The sequence below is a fragment of the Polypterus senegalus genome, chromosome 7, assembly GCF_016835505.1.
Source record: "Polypterus senegalus isolate Bchr_013 chromosome 7, ASM1683550v1, whole genome shotgun sequence".
In the NCBI taxonomy this organism is placed as follows: Eukaryota; Metazoa; Chordata; class Cladistia; order Polypteriformes; family Polypteridae; genus Polypterus; species Polypterus senegalus.
The window spans coordinates 68,885,195-68,907,977 of record NC_053160.1 but is presented as its reverse complement, the minus strand read 5'-3'; the positions used below and the strand labels follow the sequence as shown (position 1 = coordinate 68,907,977).

The following is a 22,783-nucleotide window of genomic DNA, read 5'->3' as shown; positions in this document are numbered from 1 at the left end:
ACCACAGACTCTTGCTTGATGTTGCTGATGTGGTGTCTTTACAGCAGTTTGCTTCAAAACGATAAATCAGCATCAAAACTCATGCCAAGTGGCTGCTCTTTGGTAATGCTTGAATGTTTTGTTCCATTCCTCTTGTTTCAAGAGGTTTGTCCAGGTAGTATTCGCCCATGAGATAAAATAACCTGAACCTGAGTATCCTTTAAATATCAGTCCTTAACCATTCAACATTTTAATACTTTTAAATACCTGAACAAACTGCTCAACAAAAGCAATAACTATTTGCTGTTCCCTCCCTGAAGGTGGCCTCTTTATTACAGTTTTCTTATTGTTTCATGAAAAAAATGCTAATTTTACACCCAAATTGTGATGAAAAATCACCCCAAAACTTACCTTACAAGTGTAAGTTAACACACCTACTTGAGAATCCATTGGTTTCCAAAAAAAGACAAATTTACTCTTTAATAAAGCTACACTTAAATGTAAACCAATCAAAAACTGTTATAAGATCTTGACTGATGATAGCTCTGAAATAACAAATCTGTAAAAGCAAATACACGGCAAGTAGCAGTGGGCTATCAGCTCTGAATGAATCTGTGTTGATCTGGTCTTAGTAAATATTTACAGTAACAAGACTAGCATTTGGGTTTAGTGCTGTGGCAGTGTGCCCCAGAGCTGCAGACCAGGAGTTCACCAAGATGAAGAGGAACACAGTTGTGTACTAAGATCATCTTGTGAACAGATTGAATGAACTTAGTACATCAGACAATGTTACAAAATGAATTCCACACAGATAATTACTGACTATTCTTGGTATTTGGATATGGCACTTGGTGCCACTGCTCTACTGCCAGGCTGCTCTCCTGCATGTGGGAAAGTCATCTTTGACAAAGGAGCATTGTAATCATCGGATGGAAAGATTCTTTCATCAGACTGGATGGCCAGCACAGACTCCACTATAGAAAATCTAGGGGTGGGTAAGCAGCTACTTGGCCAAGGTATCCAGAAATGTGACTTTATTTTTGAGTTTCTCTTTTACAATTTAATCTCCATTGTTGTCAACTGACCATAGTTCATCAATCAATCAAATTAATTAAATTAATCAATCAATCAATTAATGTGCTGTTGGTTTCAATTTACATTTTTACCCTGTACTGAGAATTGTTCACAGTGTTCTGCACCTGCACTCAGTGAAGTGTGCCATACAAAGTGTCAGGGATGCCAGGGGCGACGACCCGGTTGGGACGCCGTGAGGGACCGGAAGAGGGTCTACGCCCGCCTTGGACCACGTGGGGGCTGCCACCCTGGTTGCTTTGGGGGCCATGGGTAGAGGGCTTGGAAGCCCAACCCTGTAGGGGCCCGTGGTCACCGCCAGGGGATGCCCCAATGCCTTGGGAACCCTGGACCTCAGCCCTTCCGCCACACCAGGAAGTGCTGGGGGGAAGAGAAGTAGGGACACTCGGAGAGCTTCCTGGAGTACAGCCGGCACTTCCGCCACACTGGGGCGTGTCGGCGGGTGATTGCCGGAAACCACCTGGAGCACATCTGGGTGCTAATAAAAGGGGCCGCCTCCCTTCATTCGAGGCTGGAGTCGGGTGAGGAGAGGACTAAGCAGGAGACGAGAGTGGAGGCGGTCTGAAGAAGTGGAAAGGCAGAGTGTGAGAGAGGCCTGGACTTTGGGGGTTTGTGTGCACCTGACTTTTGTACATACTGTAAATAAACGTGTGGTGGTGACTTTGCAACATGTCTGCCTGTCTGTGTCCGGGCCATTTCCACAAAAGAAATAACATAATAATGTACTGTTATAGACATGGAAAAGCACTTACACTACTGAAGTGAAGCATAGCAGGATACGGAATCAAATATATTGAACTCAATGTCATAGAAGAAGACAAGCAATGCTCGAAAATATTTATTTTGGTTAATTAAAAAAAATATGGATCAATGTACATTTAAACCATTAATCTGCATTATAAAAGCACAGAGTTTGTGTCCCTAATTAAAGAAAGATGCTGCCAGTTTCTGTACTCCTTCAGTGTATCATGGAGTTAACCTTGGGGGTGTCCTCCAGATTTGATATGTGATCTCTCACAATAAGTACCACGTAAAGCTTGTGCTGCGATGAGAAATTTAAGAATATTGTCCTATGGCTAGGTATTTTCTACAGTTCGGTGATTTTTGGATTATTCAGTAATTAGGAAAATCTGGGTGCATAACGAATATGTGTTAATTCTTTTGTATTACTATCTACACAATTGGGAATTGAGTTACAGAGAGACAATTATGCTTCAGATAAAATACTATTAACGTGCCTCTCTCATCTTAATTATTTTCCCCTAAAGGGCAATCATATGAATGGCTGAACAAACCGAGAAGAAACACAAGACCAAAGCAAGCCTAGCTAAGGGTTAGTTAAATCTGGGATTGATCTTGTTCTACTGTCCACTGAGACAGCATGTAGACCTGAGGATTGTCTCCTCTTAGTACCATACTACGTAGTCTGGTCTTTTTCTACAGCTAGGACTATAAAAATCTCTGGTACATTACAACTGACCCAAAATTTCCTTATGGGATACAAGGTTTTAACAACACTTATGATGATGCACAAGTGTTGGTAAAATCTGGTAAAACTGGCCATTGGTAATAAATAAAAAAAAATAATCATGCACTCTGAGTGAGCTTTAAACTACATTTTGAATATCAACAAAAAATATTTCAAGTTTAGTGATAAAAATTGCATTACAGGTAAACAAATGTAGGCAGAAGTTTCAGTTGTGCTGAATTAATGGACAAAAAAGGCTGCTGTAGTGTAATACAAAATGACGTTTGAAAATTTTATTTTTAGAAGTAGCAGTTTCCAAAAAAAGAAAATCAAACATGTGCTTGCAGTGGCATTCCAGAAACAGTTTGTTTCAAGAGTTCTTAAAATGCTGTTTATGACAAAAGGCCGGAATTACAAACACTCGGGCATAATTCAGGTTACCACACACAAACCTTTGACTGCAAAAGTTTAATCGAAAAGTGTTTTTTTTTTCTTTTTTCTGAGCTCAGTTTGCTCTTTTTTCCTTGTCTTGTTCTTGTATTTAACCTGATGTTAATCTCTCTAGGATTTCTAAATATTTTTGTACCTAACACAGAAACAGTGTCTGAGTGCAAACAAGTCAGTCCGAGAGGAATCTCAGTTGACTGTCTTGTTCAGTCCAAACTCTCCACCAAGATCAACCACACAATTCTGATGGATGTGATTAGGCAATTTTATAGCCTCACACAAGTCATAAAAAGACATCAAAAACATCAAATCGTTACAAAATACTTTTGATGTCCAGGGATGTAAAAGATTCAATGAAAATAGCAAACACTAAATCACCATCATAGACTGTGTGTAGAAGCAAACAGGCCTCGCAGCAAAGGATAATCCTCTGTGCTGAACTGTCATTCTGCTGTCACCTTCTACACCTGTCCACACGTTGTGACCGGCTGGCAGGAACATAACAGAAACAAAGCTGCTAAGGAAAGAGCACAGGAGACAGTTATTGGAAACAACAGAGGTGGCCAAAAAGGAGTCCGAAGAAAGCAAGACATAAGCCACAGTATAAAAACAATAAATCAAGAGAAAGACAAATGAGCTGAGCAGAAGGATTTTTAATTTGATGCATAATGCATTCTGGACATGTTAACAAAGCTTCATGTCAACATGCATGATTCACGTCTTATTTATTTATTTGTTTCTGAATACCCATGCATTAAAATGAAGTGGAAGCACAACAGAACAAAGACATACCAGGCAACAAATGTTATACTTGGCACAGCTGTAATACATCACATGTACAACATTTTAGTTTTAGTACACTAAATGCCAAAAAAAGGATGTAAAAATATATCAGGCTTACAAACTGTGTGGTTCATTTATTACAAAGATACTAAACTAGCCGAACAAATCCATCGGCACATATAACTTTACATTTTTTTTTCTTCCTTTGTTTTTCCTCCTTACTGAGGTTCATTAAAACTTTGGTGAAATTGTGCTTATTGCACTTTAAAAATGTTACAAAAACCAAATACAATAATTTGAAAAAGGAAACACAGAATATTACACATGTATTAAAAAAATGGCAACATCTTGGATCATGGCAGTGAGACATCAAATAACAAACACACAAAAAAGGCTTATAAATTCAGTATAGTCAAAAACAATTAAGATATTCAGCACAGACTGCTTAAGAGAGAGTATTGGACGTTTTCTTAAGTTCTTTTTAATAAAAAAAAAATAATGACTGGAAACAATGCAATGCTACTGAGCACATGATGACATCTGGACTGTTTACATGTTAGTTTAGTAAAATATTAGAGCTGCCATGGCAGAACCTTTAGAGGATGGAAGGCAAACATCAACCATGTGCAAGTCAATTGTGAAGGTCCACAATGGCCTGCTATACTGTCTGATCTTTTACTCCAGCATGTAAAGAGTCACAGCACAGGAAGTAGTAGAAACAAAAAGGAAAGAGTGTAAGAGGCAGTCGGGAAGATAAACTCTCATTATCTGGTATATGCATCATCAAGAAAGGGGAAGAAGTAACAGCTGCTCACTTGTGAATGTTGGACATGGAGTAAATTCACCAGTGCCTTCAGACCACTTTTGCAAATTTCAACAGATGGCCGTTGGAGAGATGAGCCTGTGCAAGATATGCCATCTGAGGGTGTCAACTTGAGCAGACACCCTAATGGCATGTGGTTAGCTGCGACTTAAATACACCTCTTCCAAAATTAAAATTAAAAAAAAAAGGTAAGAAATTCTAAAATAGACCTTATAGTTCACCCTAGTCTTCCTACCACTTCTTTTTAATGAAGGGAACTTAACCAATAGGTAGAAGACCACCATAGGTAGTTGAGAAAAAAGGAATTACCAACTCTATGGATTAAATCAGCTAAAGGACACAACTCTTTTTATTGAAACAACATCAAATAACAAATTTGGAGTATCAAATTTCACTTGATCAGCATCTCCTGATTTTCACTTAAGCCAAAGCTGGGAGGGGATCTGTTCTGTTTCTGCAGATGCGTCTGTTTAACAATTATCTCAATGGTGTACTGTGAAATGCACACGGAAGAAGATTCACCAATTATAAATTATTTCCATTTTAGAATAACACTGAATTCAGAGAGCTATAAGGCACTATATTTGAGAATGTTCTTTGGGTTTTCTAACAAATGCTAAGGGCACTTGAGCAGCCAGGTGGTATGATGTATGTACTAAAGTGCAGTCTAGTCTCCCCAGACATAGCCTCGAGTTAGAGGAACACTGAACAGATCATCAACTGGTCTCTTGTTCAGACAGATGTGGTCACATTAAAAGTTAAGGAGGGCAAACCCTGCACACCACATAACATCAGAAGGTGACTCATCTTCACATCATACCAGGATCTTCACTTAACATGACATTATTTAAGTTAATGGGAAGATCACAGGGGGAAGACAGAAGAGCTTCTAACTGAGAACACTTCCAACTGCCATACTTACATGCATGGAAGAAAAAACTTATCCATAAAAGGTACTGAGGGGATTAGCTATTCCGTGCAGAGCCAGGGGTTACTGTAGAGAAACAAAGTAGGAGAAAGAGAAAGAATTTGGACGGCTACTAGAAAGCAGGAATTAAACGTGGCACAAGGGACTTGTATAGTCACAACTATTTAGTCTAAAGACGCAGGAGATATGCAGATTGGCAAAAAACTAACTGAATAAGTAACAGGTGTGCAGCTATATACTATAACAAACAAAAATGTCTTGTGGCTTTAGTCTCTCATTATTCCTATTTAAAAAAAACATCAAAATTGTTAATAATAAAATACATGGAATTGTGTAAAATATGATTTTTTAACATTGCATGATTAGCAATGTTTTATGAGGAAACTCTACTTAAAGACACATGCACTCGATTTACCTAAAAGTCTTTCTCAAACTTGAATTACACCTGGATTCACTTTCTCCTTGTGCCACGTTACTTATTTATTTGTTTATTTAAATGAGGCAAATGAAAATCTTTTACTGGACAGAAGTGGAGCTAGAAATGACTAGTGTTGAATGAAACAGTGTTTCTGATTTAAAAAAGGGACAGACAGACAGACAAACAAAGGGTGACTACCTAGCCTGGAAGAAAAAGAAATCAGATCAAAAACAACATCCCAAGAATTCAGAGGGTCAGCAATGGTCGCCATGTCTTGGAAAATTTCAGAAACGGAAGAAATCTGCCCAGAAAAGGAATGCAATATAATGTTAAGATAAAAAAGTACACATACATATTATGATCTGCTAAATACATTTCCAAATACTGAACAAGAATTAGTGTAAAAGATACATAGAAGCAAAGAACAAATTTTACAATAAAAACATTTAATATATTTAAACATTCAGATACACACACACATACATATTATATTATATTATTATATGGAGCTAAACAAAATCTAATGGGATACAACTTTTGCACACACACTGCTAGAATACATGCAAACCTCTTTAAACAGGTCTTTATCCTAACATGTCTATGCAGACATTACTTCAAGTATTTTAATGTAACACGCTGTAGCAGCAATGCTTTTGCCAGGAATGACTTGCTGTCCATCTAAGGTGGTCATGACGTCCACAATGTCCTATTGTATACTAATACACTTATACACAACAGGAGCAGTGCATTTTACTTTAAGTGACAGAAAATTAATTTTCTAACGTCAAAGATTTAAAAGTTCATTATAAATATAAATATGTTTCTGACCAATCAGTAATTCACTGAAAACTATTTATGGCTACTCTTGTAATTTGTGACTTAAGAATGTCTTTAGAAAAGAAACAGATGACACAATGGAGTAATGGTCATCAAAAAGATACTGAACCTCCAGCCTCTCTGGAGGGATGGCACTGCCTACACAAATCACTGCTTTATTCAGACTCCGAGGCTTTGGGGTATTCAGTGAGCAAACAAATGTTTTGTCTAGAATTAAAATGTAATGAAAATCACAAGAGAGAAGATTAGGTTATGTAGCACTTTTCTAGCTTTCCATGCTACCAATCTTAACCTCAGTGGTGCATTCTGCTAAAGTCAAATTTAACAAGACAGAATTAATTCAGAACAGACATTTTAAGGAAGCAGAGGCTGAAGCCACTCTTACTCTCTCCAGGTTTCCATACTGATAATACAGTACGAAACAGAAATATTCAATAATTCCAGCAATGATATGTCTTCTTTAAATGAGAAAACCAGTCACAGTTGGCAGTATATCACTGCATAAACTATATAAACCAAAATAGTGAGCATGTACATAATTTTATTATACAGTAAAAAAAAAATGAGCTTTGAAGTGCGCATGCATGTTAATTTTCAAATATTTAATATGACTACAGAAAAGTCACAATTAAAGGCTAAATTTACACATATTATTTGACACTTATGTGTGTTTGTATAGAGAGTATTACGTATCATCCACACACTCTTATATAAACATACATGTACTATTTAAACAAATGCTTTAAAAAAGCAACACAAAATAGACAAATACACTGCATATAACACTTCATACTTGAACATTTTCAGAACTAAAATTGCATTTGAGCATCCCACTACCAAGCAGCAGTCAGTTGCCTTCCTGCTACTGCAGAACAATGAGCTGGTGAATGTGAAAGATGTCCATGGTCAGGCACCCTGCTTATGTGAAGCTTGAACTGCAAATGGAATGGAAAAACAAAAACAAAGGAAAAAATTACAAAAAAAAAAAAACCAAAAAAAATGACATAAAAGACATCACATGGATATATCAAATAAAGTTTTAAAGGAGATGCTAAATTAAAATGAAATGGATACACAATGTACCAGACAGCTTGGGTCAACTGCAACAAACTGAAAAGAGCGCACTAAGAGGAGCCCAACAGCAATACATTATGGTGCTGATCTCTGTCTGTAGCACTGCACTAGAATGGTTATAAAGTGCATCTGCAATGGACCCTAAGCAACAGCTGCTGCCCTCCAGAGGTAGCCAAAGTCCCGGACAAGCATTTAAAAAAAAAAAAAAAAGTGGAACAACAATACAAAATGTATTAATTTTCAAGTTTTGTTAATACACATGTATAAACTGAAGTGTGATTTTTAGTAATGGAAGTTTATCTCTTAGCTCTGGATTATAAGAGAGGAGAGAGGAGAGCTAAACGAGATTGCCATGTACTACTGTGAGGTTTTAAGGTATTCTGTATTATCCGGGAGACAAATTAAAAGAGATGTATTGCGATAAATGGGGAAAGCAGAGGGTAAAAAGAATAAAATGCAACTTTCTATAATAAAAAAAAAACAAAAAAAAAACTTTAACCTCTTAAAAGTGATTATTTATGACTGTACTTTGGAATACTGTCACTTCTCTGTTCTGTGGTCTGATTAGACTGTGTTACAAACAACCAGAAGGCCTTGGAAGAGGTGTGTCGTCCAAATCAATCACAAGGTTGGGTTTCACTGCACACGTTAACAATAATGGTGATCACTGCTGATGGACCAAATAACTGACGCTGGCAGGCATAGCGTTGTTTTGAAATTCCAAAAGCTCATTCAGTGCCACTTTTTGCTTCCCCCCCACCCACACACTACAGGATTATGTGCCAGATTATACCATTGTGAAGAATCAGCATGCTCACTGATGAAAACTCCATAATGCAATGCTTCTTCAAGATTGGATTTCAGTTGACTGCTGTCAAAAATTCAAACAGCCTACTGCTCACCTTTGTTTGGCATAGTTATGGTGGTTATACACTGAGATGGAATGACTGCAGCAGCACTGCAGCTGGGTCAAGAAAGTCTTTTACAGTAAGTGACCAGAAAACCTGTTATGCAGTACTGCAATTTCTCTCAATTCTTCATTTGTTTCTTGGCAGCACTGGAATAAATACACAATATAAGACTATGCATTTGTTTAAATAAATACTATGTTGGTTTCTTTGGAGAACCAAGATGTTTTAAGGTTAATTTCTTAGTTGTGTTCATTGTGGATACCACTCATCTAGCTGCAAAAATTCACATTAACTGACTTGCAACTGAATAATAATAAATCAATAGTATTGGGTACTCTAAGAGACATGGGGTTGAATACAGAGCACATCCCAAAAGTCCCATGTCCATTAACATACAGACTGACTCAAATAGTGCAGGCGCCACTGCTCTGGTTGTGGCAGAGAGAATCTCGACAATGAGGCAAAACAAGCAGCAGTAGAACAGCTTGCACGACATAGCACAGCAATGCACCAGCAAGCTCTTCACCAGTTTTAAGTGAATATGCTGAAACTTAAGAAAAAATGGTTTGAATTAAACATGAAACTTGTGCTGGCACAGAAGCAGAAAAGAGAGGGGGAGAGAGACAACATTACCTTGGAGAATTTTAATTTTCTCTTTGTGTTTGTTTAAAATACGTTGTGCTTCAAATGTACTACTTTAACAAAACAGAAGAGCTTTGAAATTAGGGGGAACAATAATTCTATTTCCTTACTTCACAACTTTAACTTCCTGCTTTTCTAGAAATAAAATGTGATCTTTACTGGCCATTAATTGGTGTCTTTGGTACTGATTTTGTAATTATAGCATGTTCACTTGTTTGCCTGGACTAACATTAAAAACAAAAGGAGTCCTGGAAACTGGACTAAGCACAATTTTGATTTTACACATTTTTTGAGCTTGGAGAAAACTGACCAGAATGCCGATGGACTAACTCTAGAAGGTTGTTGCAATTGACCCTTTGATTTGAAACAATGAAAACCGCAGACATGCCACAACCTTAACTTCACGTGATAAAAAGTACAATCTAAGAAAGAATATGATTATTAATATGTGATCTACACTGTTAATTTGTTTGAATTCCACAAAACATTAAACAAATGCATGCTAGGGACTACTGGTTTGGACTCCAGATTGTGTTTCTTCCTGTACAACACTTTGTTTACCACCAGTAGCAAATATAGCCAAGCAGGATTCTCAGGCACAGAGTGAGAGTGCTGGATGTCCCCTCCAAGAACAGCACAGTCACTGTAGAGCTCAAAAACATCCTAGTATCACATTTGTTGATCATTAAGAGAAAATCTTTTTAAACTGGAAAGTATCTGGCAATAATTCAGCAATGTAAACTAGAGACATATTTTTCTGTAAGTGAAATAATATTATAAGTAAATAAATAAAAAAATAAAAGCAAACTGTTAGAATAATAGGAGGACTTGTGATGTTCCAGCGAATCTGGACTAGACCCTCATGGAAGGAAAAAGTTGAAAGACAGCAACAAGCACTTTTATAGGTATACAATTTTAAACTAAAGGGAAATCATATTTTAGGATCAACATTATGCTTTAATAAAATTCTGAAGCAAATTCAGAATTGGAATATACAGAATCAGTAAAAAGAAGAGCACATTTTTTTTATATTGTTTGGAAGGACAGGAGGATGTCATGGTAATAGCTCACACATCCTTACAGGCTGTTCCGATTCCTCTCCGGAGTCACCTCCATGATGGGAATATGATTTTCTTCCAAACATGCTGTTGCTTGAACTGACCAAACTAAATGGGTCCAGTCTTCGTATGTACAGTTGTGCTTGAAAGTTTGTGAACCCTTTAGAATTTTCTATATTTCTGCATAAATATGACCTAAAACATCACCAGATTTTCACTCAAGTCCTAAAAGTAGATAAAGAGAAACCAGTTAAACAAATGAGACAAAAATATTATACTTGGTCATTTATTTATTGAGGAAAATGATTGAATATTACATATTTGTGAGTGGCAAAAGTATGTGAACCTCTAGGATTAGCAGTTAGTTTGAAGGTGAAATTCGAGTCAGGTGTTTTCAATCAATGGGATGACAATCAGGTGTGAGTGGGCACCCTGTGTTATTTAAAGAACAAGGATCTATCAAAGTCTGCTCTTCACAACACACATGTTTGTGGAAGTGTATCATGGCACAAACAAAGGAGATTTCTGAGGACCTCAGAAAAAGAGTTGTTGATGCTCATCAGGCTGGAAAAGGTTACAAAACCATCTCTAAAGAGTTTGGACTCCACCAATCCACAGTCAGACAGATTGTGTACAAATGGAGGAAGTTCAAGACCATTGTTACCCTCCCCAGGAGTGGTCGACCAACAAAGATCACTCCAAGAGCAAGGCATGTAATAGTCACCGAGGTCACAAAGGACCCCAGGGTAACTTCTAAGCAACTGAAGGCCTCTCTCACATTGGCTAATGTTCATGTTCATGAGTCCACCATCAGGAGAACACTGAACAACAATGATGTGCATGGCAGGGTTGCAAGGAGAAAGCCACTGCTCTCCAAAAAACATTGCTGCTTGTCTGCAGTTTGCTAAAGATCACGTGGACAAACCAGAAGGCTATTGGAAGAATGTTTTGTGGACGGATGAGACCAAAATAGAACTTTTTGGTTTAAATGAAAAGCGTTATGTTTGGAGAAAGGAAAACGCTGCATTCCAGCAGAAGAACCTTATCCCATCTGTGAAACATGGTGGTGGTAGTATCATGGTTTGGGCCTGTTTTGCTGCATCTGGGCCAGGACGGCTTGCCTTCATTGATGGAACAATGAATTCTGAATTATATCAGAGAATTCTAAAGGAAAATGTCAGGACATCTGTCTATGAAGTGAATCTCAAGAGAAGGTGGGTCATGCAGCAAGACAACGACCCTAAGCACACAAGTCATTCTACCAAAGAATGGTGAAAGAAGAATAAAGTTAATGTTTTGGAATGGCCAAGTCAAAGTCCTGACCTTAATCCAATCGAAATTTTGTGAAAGGACCTGAAGCGAGCAGTTAATGTGAGGAAACCCACCAACATCCCAGAGTTGAAGCTGTTCTGTACGGAGGAATGGGCTAAAATTCCTCCAAGCCGGTATGCAGGAATGATCAAACGTTACCGAAAACGTTTAGTTAGAAAGCAAAGGTTCACATACTTTTGCCACTCACAAATATGTAATATTCGATCATTTTCCTTAATATTTTTGTCTCATTTGTTTAACTGGTTTCTCTTTATCTACTTTTAGGACTTGAGAGAAAATCTGATGATGTTTAACGTCATATGTATGCAGAAATATAGAAAATTCTACAGGGTTCACAAACTTTCAAGCACCACTGTACCTCAGGCTCCTCTCTATAGTCCATTACTACCAGAAAGGCTAATAAAAAGATTAATGGATTGAAATTTAGCCATACTAACTCAGAAGCAAGACTAACTTGTAATGTAAGTTATTTATCAATTTAAAACTGACAATTCTTTTGCAACATCACAATTCACATTTAATCTGCTTTTCCTGACAATGACAGAGGCAACATACCAATCTAGACAGAGCAGGAGCACCTTATGGTCATAACAGTTTCCAGCTTATCCATGAGAATTCCTAGGTGTCACCACCAGGCAGGGTGAGAAGTACTGTATACTCCCCACCACTACTACTATCCTATGCCTGTGCTGGGTCTTCTGTTAGTGGGCCAGGCTTACTGTAGGAGGTATTCTTCTTTCTGATGTATTCAAGAAAGTTGCAACTTTAATTGTACTATAAAAAGCACACTCCATATGACAAATCTCATGCTGGCCTTTTAGAAGAAACCCTGAATAATTCTGAAAGGATGCTCTAATAATAATACTTTTAGATTTATGCACAGCTTTTTTACTTCTTTTTTTGACCACATCATTTAATTATTCAGGCTTAAGAATGTGGTTTACTTATAAGATTGCTTTCAGTATGTATAGTAAACATAATGACCTTATTGTCTGTAGTTAGATATGTCACTCACTATAGGGACAATTTCATCTCCTTGGTCTATCTTGCCATTAATATTTAAAAATTGAAAACATAATATATTTCATTTATATACTGATGAACGTATTTACACTTAATATTTAAAGAGACTAGGGGGCTCCACCCCCTGCTCGCTTCACTTGCCCACCCCCGGGTTTGGTTTACCAGATATACAGTACAATTTAAAGAGAGTTATTTTCATGGGAATTGTTACATATGCACTATTTTCACTTTTACTTTAAAACTTTTGTAAAAACAATACTTGTCCTTTATTTCTGGCCTCGGGCGTGGTTAAATCTTTCTCGCAGGATGAACAACGCTGCTCGTGTTGTGAAGAGGGGGCTGAACACACGCTAAGGAGATGCTGTCGGATCACCTGCTGTGTTTCTGCTGCTGCCGCTGGCGAGCTGCGCGTTTTTTGTTGCGCTGCACGTCGATCATTTAAAAGCATGTACAGCACCTGTCCTTTTGCCACTTCGCATCTCTGCCGCTCGCGTTGTGAAAGGGGAAGGGGGCCGGCTGAACGCACGGTAAGGAGAAGCGGTCGGATCATCTGCTGGCGAGGTGCATGTTTTGCTTGTCGCTTGTCAACTAATTACAAATAGCAGTGACGTTTACAGTCTGCACATTTTTGTGTTCCATGGAAAGAATTTAAATGTTTTAAGCATTGTACAGATAAGAACAGATGAAACAAAGTAATACTGTGATCTATGTACAATGTTCACTTCCTCTGTGTTCTGTATACGGTGGACCCCTTTACAGGGCTGTGCAAGCATCTAAACTGAAAAAGACATGGTGTTGCTCCCAGCTTCTGTTTTACATAGGGCTGGTGCACTATACTGGCAATACTCTTGTTTGTGCTTTGTAAACAGGAGCACAGTGGCACATTCTGGTCCAACCTCAAAGTGGACACCCCAGTTCTATGCAACATTACATGTATTTTACCATCCAGCTACCCCTCCCCACCCCCTATTTTGAAGTTTATTTATATAAGAGTACTGAAAATTCCAATCTGGCTTTAGTTTGAGTGTATTTTGTACTGCACTGTGAGGAGAAAGAAGAAGCCAACAGAACATGGAGTACTGTGTGTATGCCCCATTTTCTCCATGTAATCACAGCTGATGCAAAGAAGGACAATCTGCCTAAGAATAACCAACTTGTTACAGCTTTGCTATTGGCAAAGACTGAGGGGAAAAAAAACACCAAATAATTTTCTTTTTTCTAAAACATCACTAAATTTCAATCAAATCCATTAAGGCACTTTTGAGATTTTTTGGGGTATTTAGTTTGCCTGTTGTGGGGTAGAGCTTTTACCCCTTAATATAAATATATTAAAATAACCTTTCAATATTGGATTCAACAAGGTGCTGAAAACACTGCTTACAGATTTAGGTCCTTGCTGAAGTCATACCATTACACAATTATTACACACTTACACAGCATGTTTATGCCATACATTCATTCATTCATTCTACAAAACTCTGGTTTCACCTAATTCCATATGTATGTGCCCTGCTGGTTTTAGATATGGGGTCAGGAGACTGGAGCAAAATGAAGTCACTGTCCTTTTGATGGAAACAGTTTGGGAGTTCTTAGTGACATGGCACATTAATCTGGTCTAAGTATCCTTTAGAAAAGAAGACTATGGCCATAAATGTATGCACAAGGCCAGCAAAAATGCAAAAATGCAAAATGTACATAGTGGCATTTAAAGATGCTCAACTGGTATTAAAACATAAGCCAAGGAACCGTTCCCAACATCTTCACACTATGACTGTATCATTGATACAACACAGGATGGATCCATGGATTCATAGTGTTTAGACCAAATTCTAATCCAACCATCTTCATTTTACAATGGAAGTCAAGATTTGCCTGATCAGGTAGCATTTTTTCCAGTTTTCAATCATCCTGTTTTGGTGATGATTTGTTCCTATTCTTAGCTAAGAGAAGTGTTACCTGGAGTGGTTTTCTGCTGTTGTATACTCCCTGCTTTAAAGTCCCAAACCTTTTATGTTCAAGAATACATTTCGACACAGCACTGCTGCTATTTCAGTATTTGTGGCATTTCTGTTGGTTTGAACAAATCTGGCAATTTTCCTTTGACCTTTCTCAATAAAATAATGCCCCCCCACAAGTGTATAATGACAAAACAAATAGGCCTAAGTAATGGATTATACTTAAGGATGTCATTTTACTTTAATCTCCTATTTTATAAAATGAATTCATGCCAAATGCTATATGTCATTATAAGGATTTGTTTTCAATACATAAGAACACTTCTTGATAGCATTAATTACATCTTCACTAGACGAAAAGGTTCAATAATTTGCCACTCAAAAAAGAATTTCCAGCCCTTGGATTGGAAAAAAATGTATGTGACAGCTTGTGAATGGAATAAAGAGACGTGTATACAGTGCTTAAAGATCTCCAACAGCTGACAAATTAATAAGGAAATGTTGAACTGTTAAGGCCTCTAATGCTTTATATGATGGGAAATTTCCTAAAAATACAAAAAAAGAACATATGGGGAGAACAACCCCTGCCTTCTGTTTTTTACTGTACTCCTTTTAATACAAACCTAATTACTCACAATTATTCCTACATAAACAAACCCGCTGAACTCTTCTACTTTTGAAAACTATTTGTCAGACACCTGTAATACATAAATGCATAATTACCAAATACAAGCGTATAATTTAAAACAAACCAAATGCTTATTCCCATCAAAGGAAAGCAGCAAACATAATGGTAGAAAGGAAAGGTAAAATCATGTGATATCTGGAAACAGAAAAACTGTCATGTAAAACAAATACTCACTTCTTCTTGTCTTTGTCCTTCTTAGTAGGCTGTGATCCAGCTTGCTGAGCCTGTGACTGAAGAAGTGCTTTTTTCTTATTGAAAGCAGAAATTTCCTCCTCAATCTCCTTTTTCTTTTCTTCTAATTTCTTCTTCTCATCTTGGTGAGTTTTTTTTAGTCGATCAAACTTCTCATGTAGCTGAGGAAGTAATTTTCAAAAAAAAAAAATGTAAAAGGGACCACAGAGAGGTGGATTGTCTTTTACAAGAGTGCTCTTTATGCCCCATCAACACAATTCAGGCGCTCAAGTTCACTGCGCTCTCAGGCTCCAACAGCAGTTAGCACAAGGTGCTAACACTCCTGCCAATTTTGCTTCTTCCTGTCAGTCCTCTCTTTTGTTTATGTCAGTGGCTAGGAACAAAAAGCTCTAACATAACCCACTTTTAATCCTCCTTTTCCAGAGCAAAAGCTTTTGGAAACAGTCTTACACCAACACATTACAGCATTCCTTTGTGGTAGAGATTTGATCTATTATTAAAAAAAAAAATGCACTACATAAAAAAAGAAGAAGAGAAAATGAGGAACTTCCATAAAGGTCTGCAGACTCAATATATGGAATAAGTTAGTAACACACAATAAACTAATTACTTCAGGTTAGGCAACCATTGCTAACATTGACACTAACCACTAAACGTAGCCAATTTATAAACACACATCTTTGGATCTTTGGGATATGGGACAAAATCTGAAATACAAGAAGGAAAAGACAAACACAGATGTAGGAAGAAATCTAACATGGAGGTCAAGTTTATAACACAATGTTTGTTAATTCACAGATATTACAGGTTGAGTACCCTAATCCGAAATTCCAACAATTTGAAATGCTCCAAAATCCAAAATTTTGAGCGTCAACAAAACACCACATCAAGTTCAAAATTTCACACTGGAGTTTCTTTTATAAAACTGCTTGAATTCAAGAATGTGAAAATATGCATATGCCAAAAAGTGGATGTGAACAACATATGAGCAGATTCAAAACGGATTTATTCTGTCAGAGCAGGAGGGTGGTTGGGGGAGTCCCACTGTCTGTATCAAGAGATCATGATGACAATGTGACTTGGTCATCAGAGGCTGACATAGCCAGTGAAAGTGACACTTGATCGGTAGATTCTGACCTGTCAAATTTCAGTAAGGTTTGTGTTTGATACTATTGCTGACAATCCTGCACCTCCTCGTCGCCCATTTATCGGTAAACCCCATAAACAAAAGATGTTTGTTGATCCTGATTATCTGAACTATTTATACTTTGTTGATGAAAGTCTAGTGGAGAAAACAGTTGCAGAAACAAACAGCTATACTAAGCAGTGTCGGAAAAGTCGCAGCAAACCATTTACTTGTCCCAATTGCTGTCAGCCTGATGACATGTAGGTGTTTAGTCTCCGGATACTGCAGAGCATAGTGGATGAACCAATCCAGAGATGGTACTGGTCCACAAACTGGTTGTTACAGGTGCCCATTTTTGGCTAAGTTATGAGTTAGTGTTGTTTTTCACTCATGAAATACCTTCACTGATAATGATGGCTATGATGAAGCCAATCACCCAATAACAAAACTGTACAAACTGTGGGATGTGTATCAGGTGATTATCAAAATATGCAGAAGGTTTATGCTGTTCAGTTCATTGAAGCCAACGGGCAAAGCAAAGCAAGCTCTGGGTATATCTGGAACTCAATACTTTAAACCAGTAAAGTGATTAAGTGGGACGAAAATTACAGTCAACAGTGCATTGCTACATTGTCTCTGGCGGTGTCTTTGCTTGACCAAGGATGGACAGTTTCTATATCTTGCCTCAACTGCATAAGATTTTATTTAAAAAAATAAAATAAATAAATAATATAGCATTGCACGACTGAATCGCCAGGATATGCCTGGTGTCTCTGCCTGCATGGTGCAGTAGCTGTGCGACAGAAAGGCCAAACGACTGTGATCAAGTGGAAGGATAAGACCGGCGTCTGCTTCCTAAGCACTGTTCACAATGCACCCACTGTCAATGTTCATGTCATTGGAATTCTAACCTGCCATGTGCAAGCAACAAAAATAAATCTTTTGACATCTGCTGGAACAGTGTGTTGGTGACTGTTTTAAAACATCACATGAAGCATTTGAGCTAAACCTGCATCAGTACAGGAGTGAATATTGTTGACATTTGAGTATTTACATGCATCAGTTATGTCTTTTGTTGTTGAAACAAAGATTCAACTGTTTTAGATCGCTTCTCTGGGGGTAAACATAATGCTAAGGAGGTTACCAGTATTTGGCACCACAAGAAGCTTAACAAAACACAGTACTATGAAACAGCACTAAACCTAAAAATTCATGGGTATGCAAAAAAATAGAAACAAGAGTGAACTTTGGCAAGAAGAAGCTTCCAAAGAACCTCACAACAAAAAAAAAGAAAAAAAAGAAAACCAACTCTGCATCATAAGATTGGAGAAATCATTCAAAATGAAATAAGCCAGCACATAGTGAAGCATTGGGGGAAGTAAATACTGAGGATGATTTGACCTTTTTCGGTAGACAGCAAACAGCCTGGGATCAAGTATAATCAGATATGCATTTTGGCAATATTTCAAGCAGCCGTAGTATCAATATTGTGATGTTAACATAGTACAATGAAATTCTTACTTGCAAGTGTGAACAACACACAACATATTGGCATTCACCTCTGGCAAGATACACAAGAATGTAATAAAATACATACTGTAATGTCAAATATTAGTCGATAACTTTTAGAAATTATTTAGATAACAGCAGGAAGTCAGTGATGACAGTACTATCAATTGTATAATGTACATTGATTGCTGCATTTGGCAAGTCAGGACCCTAAAAGCTACATTTAGAACTTCTTATAGGTTACTTGGAATATTATGAAGACTGGATTACATTAGTCAAGATGAAAGATAAAAAGGTATAAAAGTTTTAAGGAAATCAACAAATTGTGGGGCATTCTACTTTTCTATATGCCATTCATTATATGACCAAGCGTTAACAGTGGCTTAGTGATGAACCCAACAAGACCCATTTTATACTGCTATCTAGTAGCTGAGGAATTAATTACTATTGTATACATACTGAAAATGATGAGAAAATAATAAACAGTGCGTTCTACAAATGCATACTGTATGAAGATTTTCATGTTCTTTTCATTTGTTTCTCTTACCTCTTTTTCTGCTTCTTTCAGCTCAGTTTCTTTTTCTTTTACCCTCATTACAAACATCTGCCTCATCTCCTCTTCTTTCTTTTGGAGCTCACCCAAGAATTCATTCCTCTTGGCTTCATATGTCTCCTGCAGACTGGAGGAAGAAAGAATGAGCAGACAAATCCATTAAAATATTCTAGCCAAGCTTTGTTGCATATAGTAAAAATTTTTGATGGTATCCAAAAGAGGCAATTAATTCTTGTGATAGGAATGTGTTTAGATTAATTTAAAGAAGGCTAAGACAAAAGTATTTAGGGGCACCGAACATGTCACATGCACAAATAACGAACACTGGTTAAAATAAGAGTCAGTGCTTCATGAATATTCCAGCAAAGCATAATTTAATAAATTATAATTCATTTCTTTAGTCTTGCAATACCACTCTACACGCATGAAAAAACTCAGCATATCTAAAATACTTGTATTTCAATTGCAGTGCCAAAATGATTTGATTCCCACGCAGAATGTAGTGAAAGGCTAATCATTTTCATCTTCCACTTTTACGGTTGTTTTATGTTTGCACCACTAAGCAGACATACATTAACAGCAACAATTAGAACTGAGCAGGTTTTCCAAAATGGATACAATGATAAAGGAATGTAAATCAAAAATAAGACATCTATTGTACAATAATGTGTATCTGAAGGTTTCCTTAAAATAATATATACTTGATTATTGTCCTTTGATTATTCTAACTTATTGATCCTTGATTTACAGAAAACATTTTTTCCCCTGACATAATCAGAAAATCCATACAACTTACTGTATATGAAATAATGGTGTGTTTAGGGCTATGTAGTGCTGACAAACTTTGCCGCTTCATTGGCTAAGTGTTTTAACTTTTACTTTGGTGTGACACCAAAAACAAATACACAAATTCATTAACAAAAACTCAGTGTACTCAGTTTACTTTGACTGGCCATACCTGAAAGGTTTACTGTCTGGATCAGTGTCCTTGAAGCCCATCTCCTCCAATTTGCAGCGTCGGTATAGTTCATAGTGCCGAGAATGGGTTTGTTCACGCAGATCTTCCATATTAACTCTGATCAGCATCTCTCTCAATTTCACAAAATCACAGTGATTTTCATTCTCCACTGCAGTGTTAGGAAAAGTCAGATATTTCATATTTTGAAAAATCATATCTCCCTATAAAAGTATGTAAAATACAGCCTTACATATGTTTCAAAATAGCTGTATTTTTCACACTGACCCATATCCTGTTTGTCTGAGCTAAAAATACATAAAATGTATGCAGGAAGCTGTAAACGGAACACCTGTATAAACTTTCATAATAGGATGCTGGGCCACCATAAGAATTCAAAATGACGGTGATGCACCTTAGCATAGATTCTATGAATGCAGATAGAATGTCAACACTATTCTTCCATTACAAACTCCATTATTTGCTGTGCTTTATTTTGTGACTGTAAATTCCCAGTGTTTGTGATATTATCAGAAAGAACAACATATATTCTTTACAGCACTATGATTTTTTCAGGTTATTCACGGTTTACTTGTACTTTATGGATCAAGCATCATCATCTCAGAAAACTAGATCAATATCAGGATTAATCAGTACACTACAAGATGAATGTAATCATGTGTGTTTTTTTTTTTTTTTAATTTTTGAAGAAGAATCCTTGGACATTAGAAATGGTATTTATGGCACTGAAGTTTAATGTTTAAGGGGAAAAACACACATAAAAGAAGAACATGCGACTTAGGTTGCTGGTGATTGATTCATGTGTTTCTTTAAACTGCTTACTTCAAGTAACAGTCATGAGGAGCAGAAACCTGTCAGTCTTTCACAGGGGACCAACTGACATAAATAGTCAATCAATTCAGGTTTGTCAATAAATCCCAAAAGTATGTCTTTGGGATATGGAAAGGCAAACCTGAGAAATATCCACACAAACAGACACAATGTGTAAGTACCACACCAACACTGACGGGACTGGAATTTCAGCCGAGTATCCTGAAGCTGTAAGATGTTAACAAATGCACCAAAATGTAAACAACTGTTTTTAATTTAACAGTCATGTTAGGTAGTTCAATCAAAAAAACAGCTGCTAGCAAGCTCCAGCAGATTTAGGACTGTTAAAAAATAGCAAGTGTTTAGAAAAGGCAACAATGTGCTAAGAAATCCGGACAGCTACTTTAAATTGCTTAAATTTGCTACATGTTTACATATAAAAGTCATGCTTTAATTATTTTTAGTCAAATAAAATAAATCCAGCCAACGAAATGAACAGCCACTTAAATATAACCTAATATGTCCTAATTTACACAAATTACTTACAAGTTTAAAAAAAAATGGAGGAGAAATTTTAAAAATATGATGATGAAAGGTGTGCTCCATTATGATGAAGTGAACTGAAAATCATTACAGTTAATAAGGAAATCAGCTTATGTTCTCTTCAGTATGTAGCTTTCAGAGATGCATACCTTGCACGATACCCCAGGGATACTGCCTAGCTTTAGCCATTTTATTTCCAATTTTAACTTCTTCAGTGCTTCCCACCACAGCAAAAGGAAGATGAACCTAAAGACAGAGGTGCATGTTTTAAACTTATGAACAAACATGAACCATATTTAATCAAAGTCAGATGTAAAACACAATTAAAGAATTGTCTGAGGTCTATAGCAACCTATTTTTGTTAACGTAACCTCAGAAATACCGTACATACCCAGAACTTCACAAACTCCCAAACCTCTATTAACAACATTTTTGAATTTAAAGTGCTAGTTTCCATTACCAACGTAAAGTCCAACAAGATTCTCACTTGTGTTCACCAACCAATTTGTTAAATCTGATTCCTACACTTTCCTGGCATTTCAGTAGGTGAGTGTGAATGGCAGCTTTATTTGGTTTCCTTGAGTTATGACCTGGTCATTGGAGTTGCTCTTGACACCAAAAACTGCCTCCTTAAATTCTAACTTTTCTGTTCCAGGTGAAGCTCACTTTGTTCTTGTTTGACAATCAGCTGTTATATGTGTGGCACTAATCCTTAGCCCAATTTATCAATAGCAAGCCTACAAGGTGCAAAAATTCCTAACTACATAGCTCAATGTATTCCTAAAACATGCAAAACCTTTTATCGCTTCACAGTCACAATTTTAGGAGAGTCATTATTAAATATTCTTAAGGAAAGTTTGAGGGTTAAAATTTTAAAATAAGCCACTTTGCTGACACAAAAAGAATGCAATATCTCCCAATTATAATCCCTCCTGGAAGATTTTCGTGACACCACCAAGTATATTAAATCTATTTCAACATAGCTGACCACAAGCAATCTCAACAGCCAAACCACGTCTGCCTGACCCTCCCTAGAACGAACGTTCTAACTTTAGTTAAAGCTGCCAGTTATTCTAAGGCAAAGAAAATGCTACTTAAAATATAAAGATTTTAGTGTGGAGCTGAATGGAACTTGAAAGATATACATATAAAGATACTATATACATGGGGGGGAGATCTTCAGATGTTAGCAACAGTAAAGATAGCTATATATCCTACAATATATGGTAAAAAATCTTAGAATCCCATTCCATAAATATAGCATTATTATTATTTAGCAATTTTTAATCTACATCTTATAATGCATGTCATAATTTATTGGTCGCTATGCCAAAAGGTACAGGAAAACAAATAATCCTGCTTTATTAATTTTCATTCTAAGAGGCAGAACCTACCCTAATCTAGTGCCCCAGATTATAACATTACTAAACCTTGGAACTTTGATTTTTACTCTTTTAACTTAAACATTTTGTCTAAAATTTAGCAAAAAATGACAACAGACAAACATTATTTGACATCCATTTGCTTTCTCAATAGGGTAGTCTATTGAGAGCCTTAGCCTACACTGATAACATTGAATAAAAGGCAGAGACCAGACGTGTGTGGGCTATTTCACA

General features: G+C 36.9%; 1 protein-coding gene across 6 annotated transcripts in view; it reads right to left on the bottom strand.

Moving 5' to 3' along the window:
- Positions 1-2,817: 2,817 nt before the first annotated feature.
- Positions 2,818-22,783, bottom strand: part of LOC120532637 (septin-11) — a 162,736-nt gene continuing 142,770 nt past the window's right edge. For 2 of the 6 annotated variants that reach the window (XM_039758812.1, XM_039758816.1), the window contains exons 6-10: positions 21,317-21,413; positions 19,797-19,965; positions 18,833-18,965; positions 15,633-15,811; positions 3,625-6,239 (exon numbers count right to left, since the gene is read on the bottom strand). In XM_039758812.1, the coding sequence (XP_039614746.1) occupies positions 6,185-6,239; positions 15,633-15,811; positions 18,833-18,965; positions 19,797-19,965; positions 21,317-21,413 (633 nt within the window). In that variant the 3' untranslated portion in view covers positions 3,625-6,184. Of the gene's footprint in view, positions 3,504-3,624; positions 7,711-15,632; positions 15,812-18,832; positions 18,966-19,796; positions 19,966-21,316; positions 21,414-22,783 lie in introns of those variants that run through there. The other 4 variants (XM_039758814.1, XM_039758815.1, XM_039758817.1 and 1 more) reach the window with 4 other exon arrangements.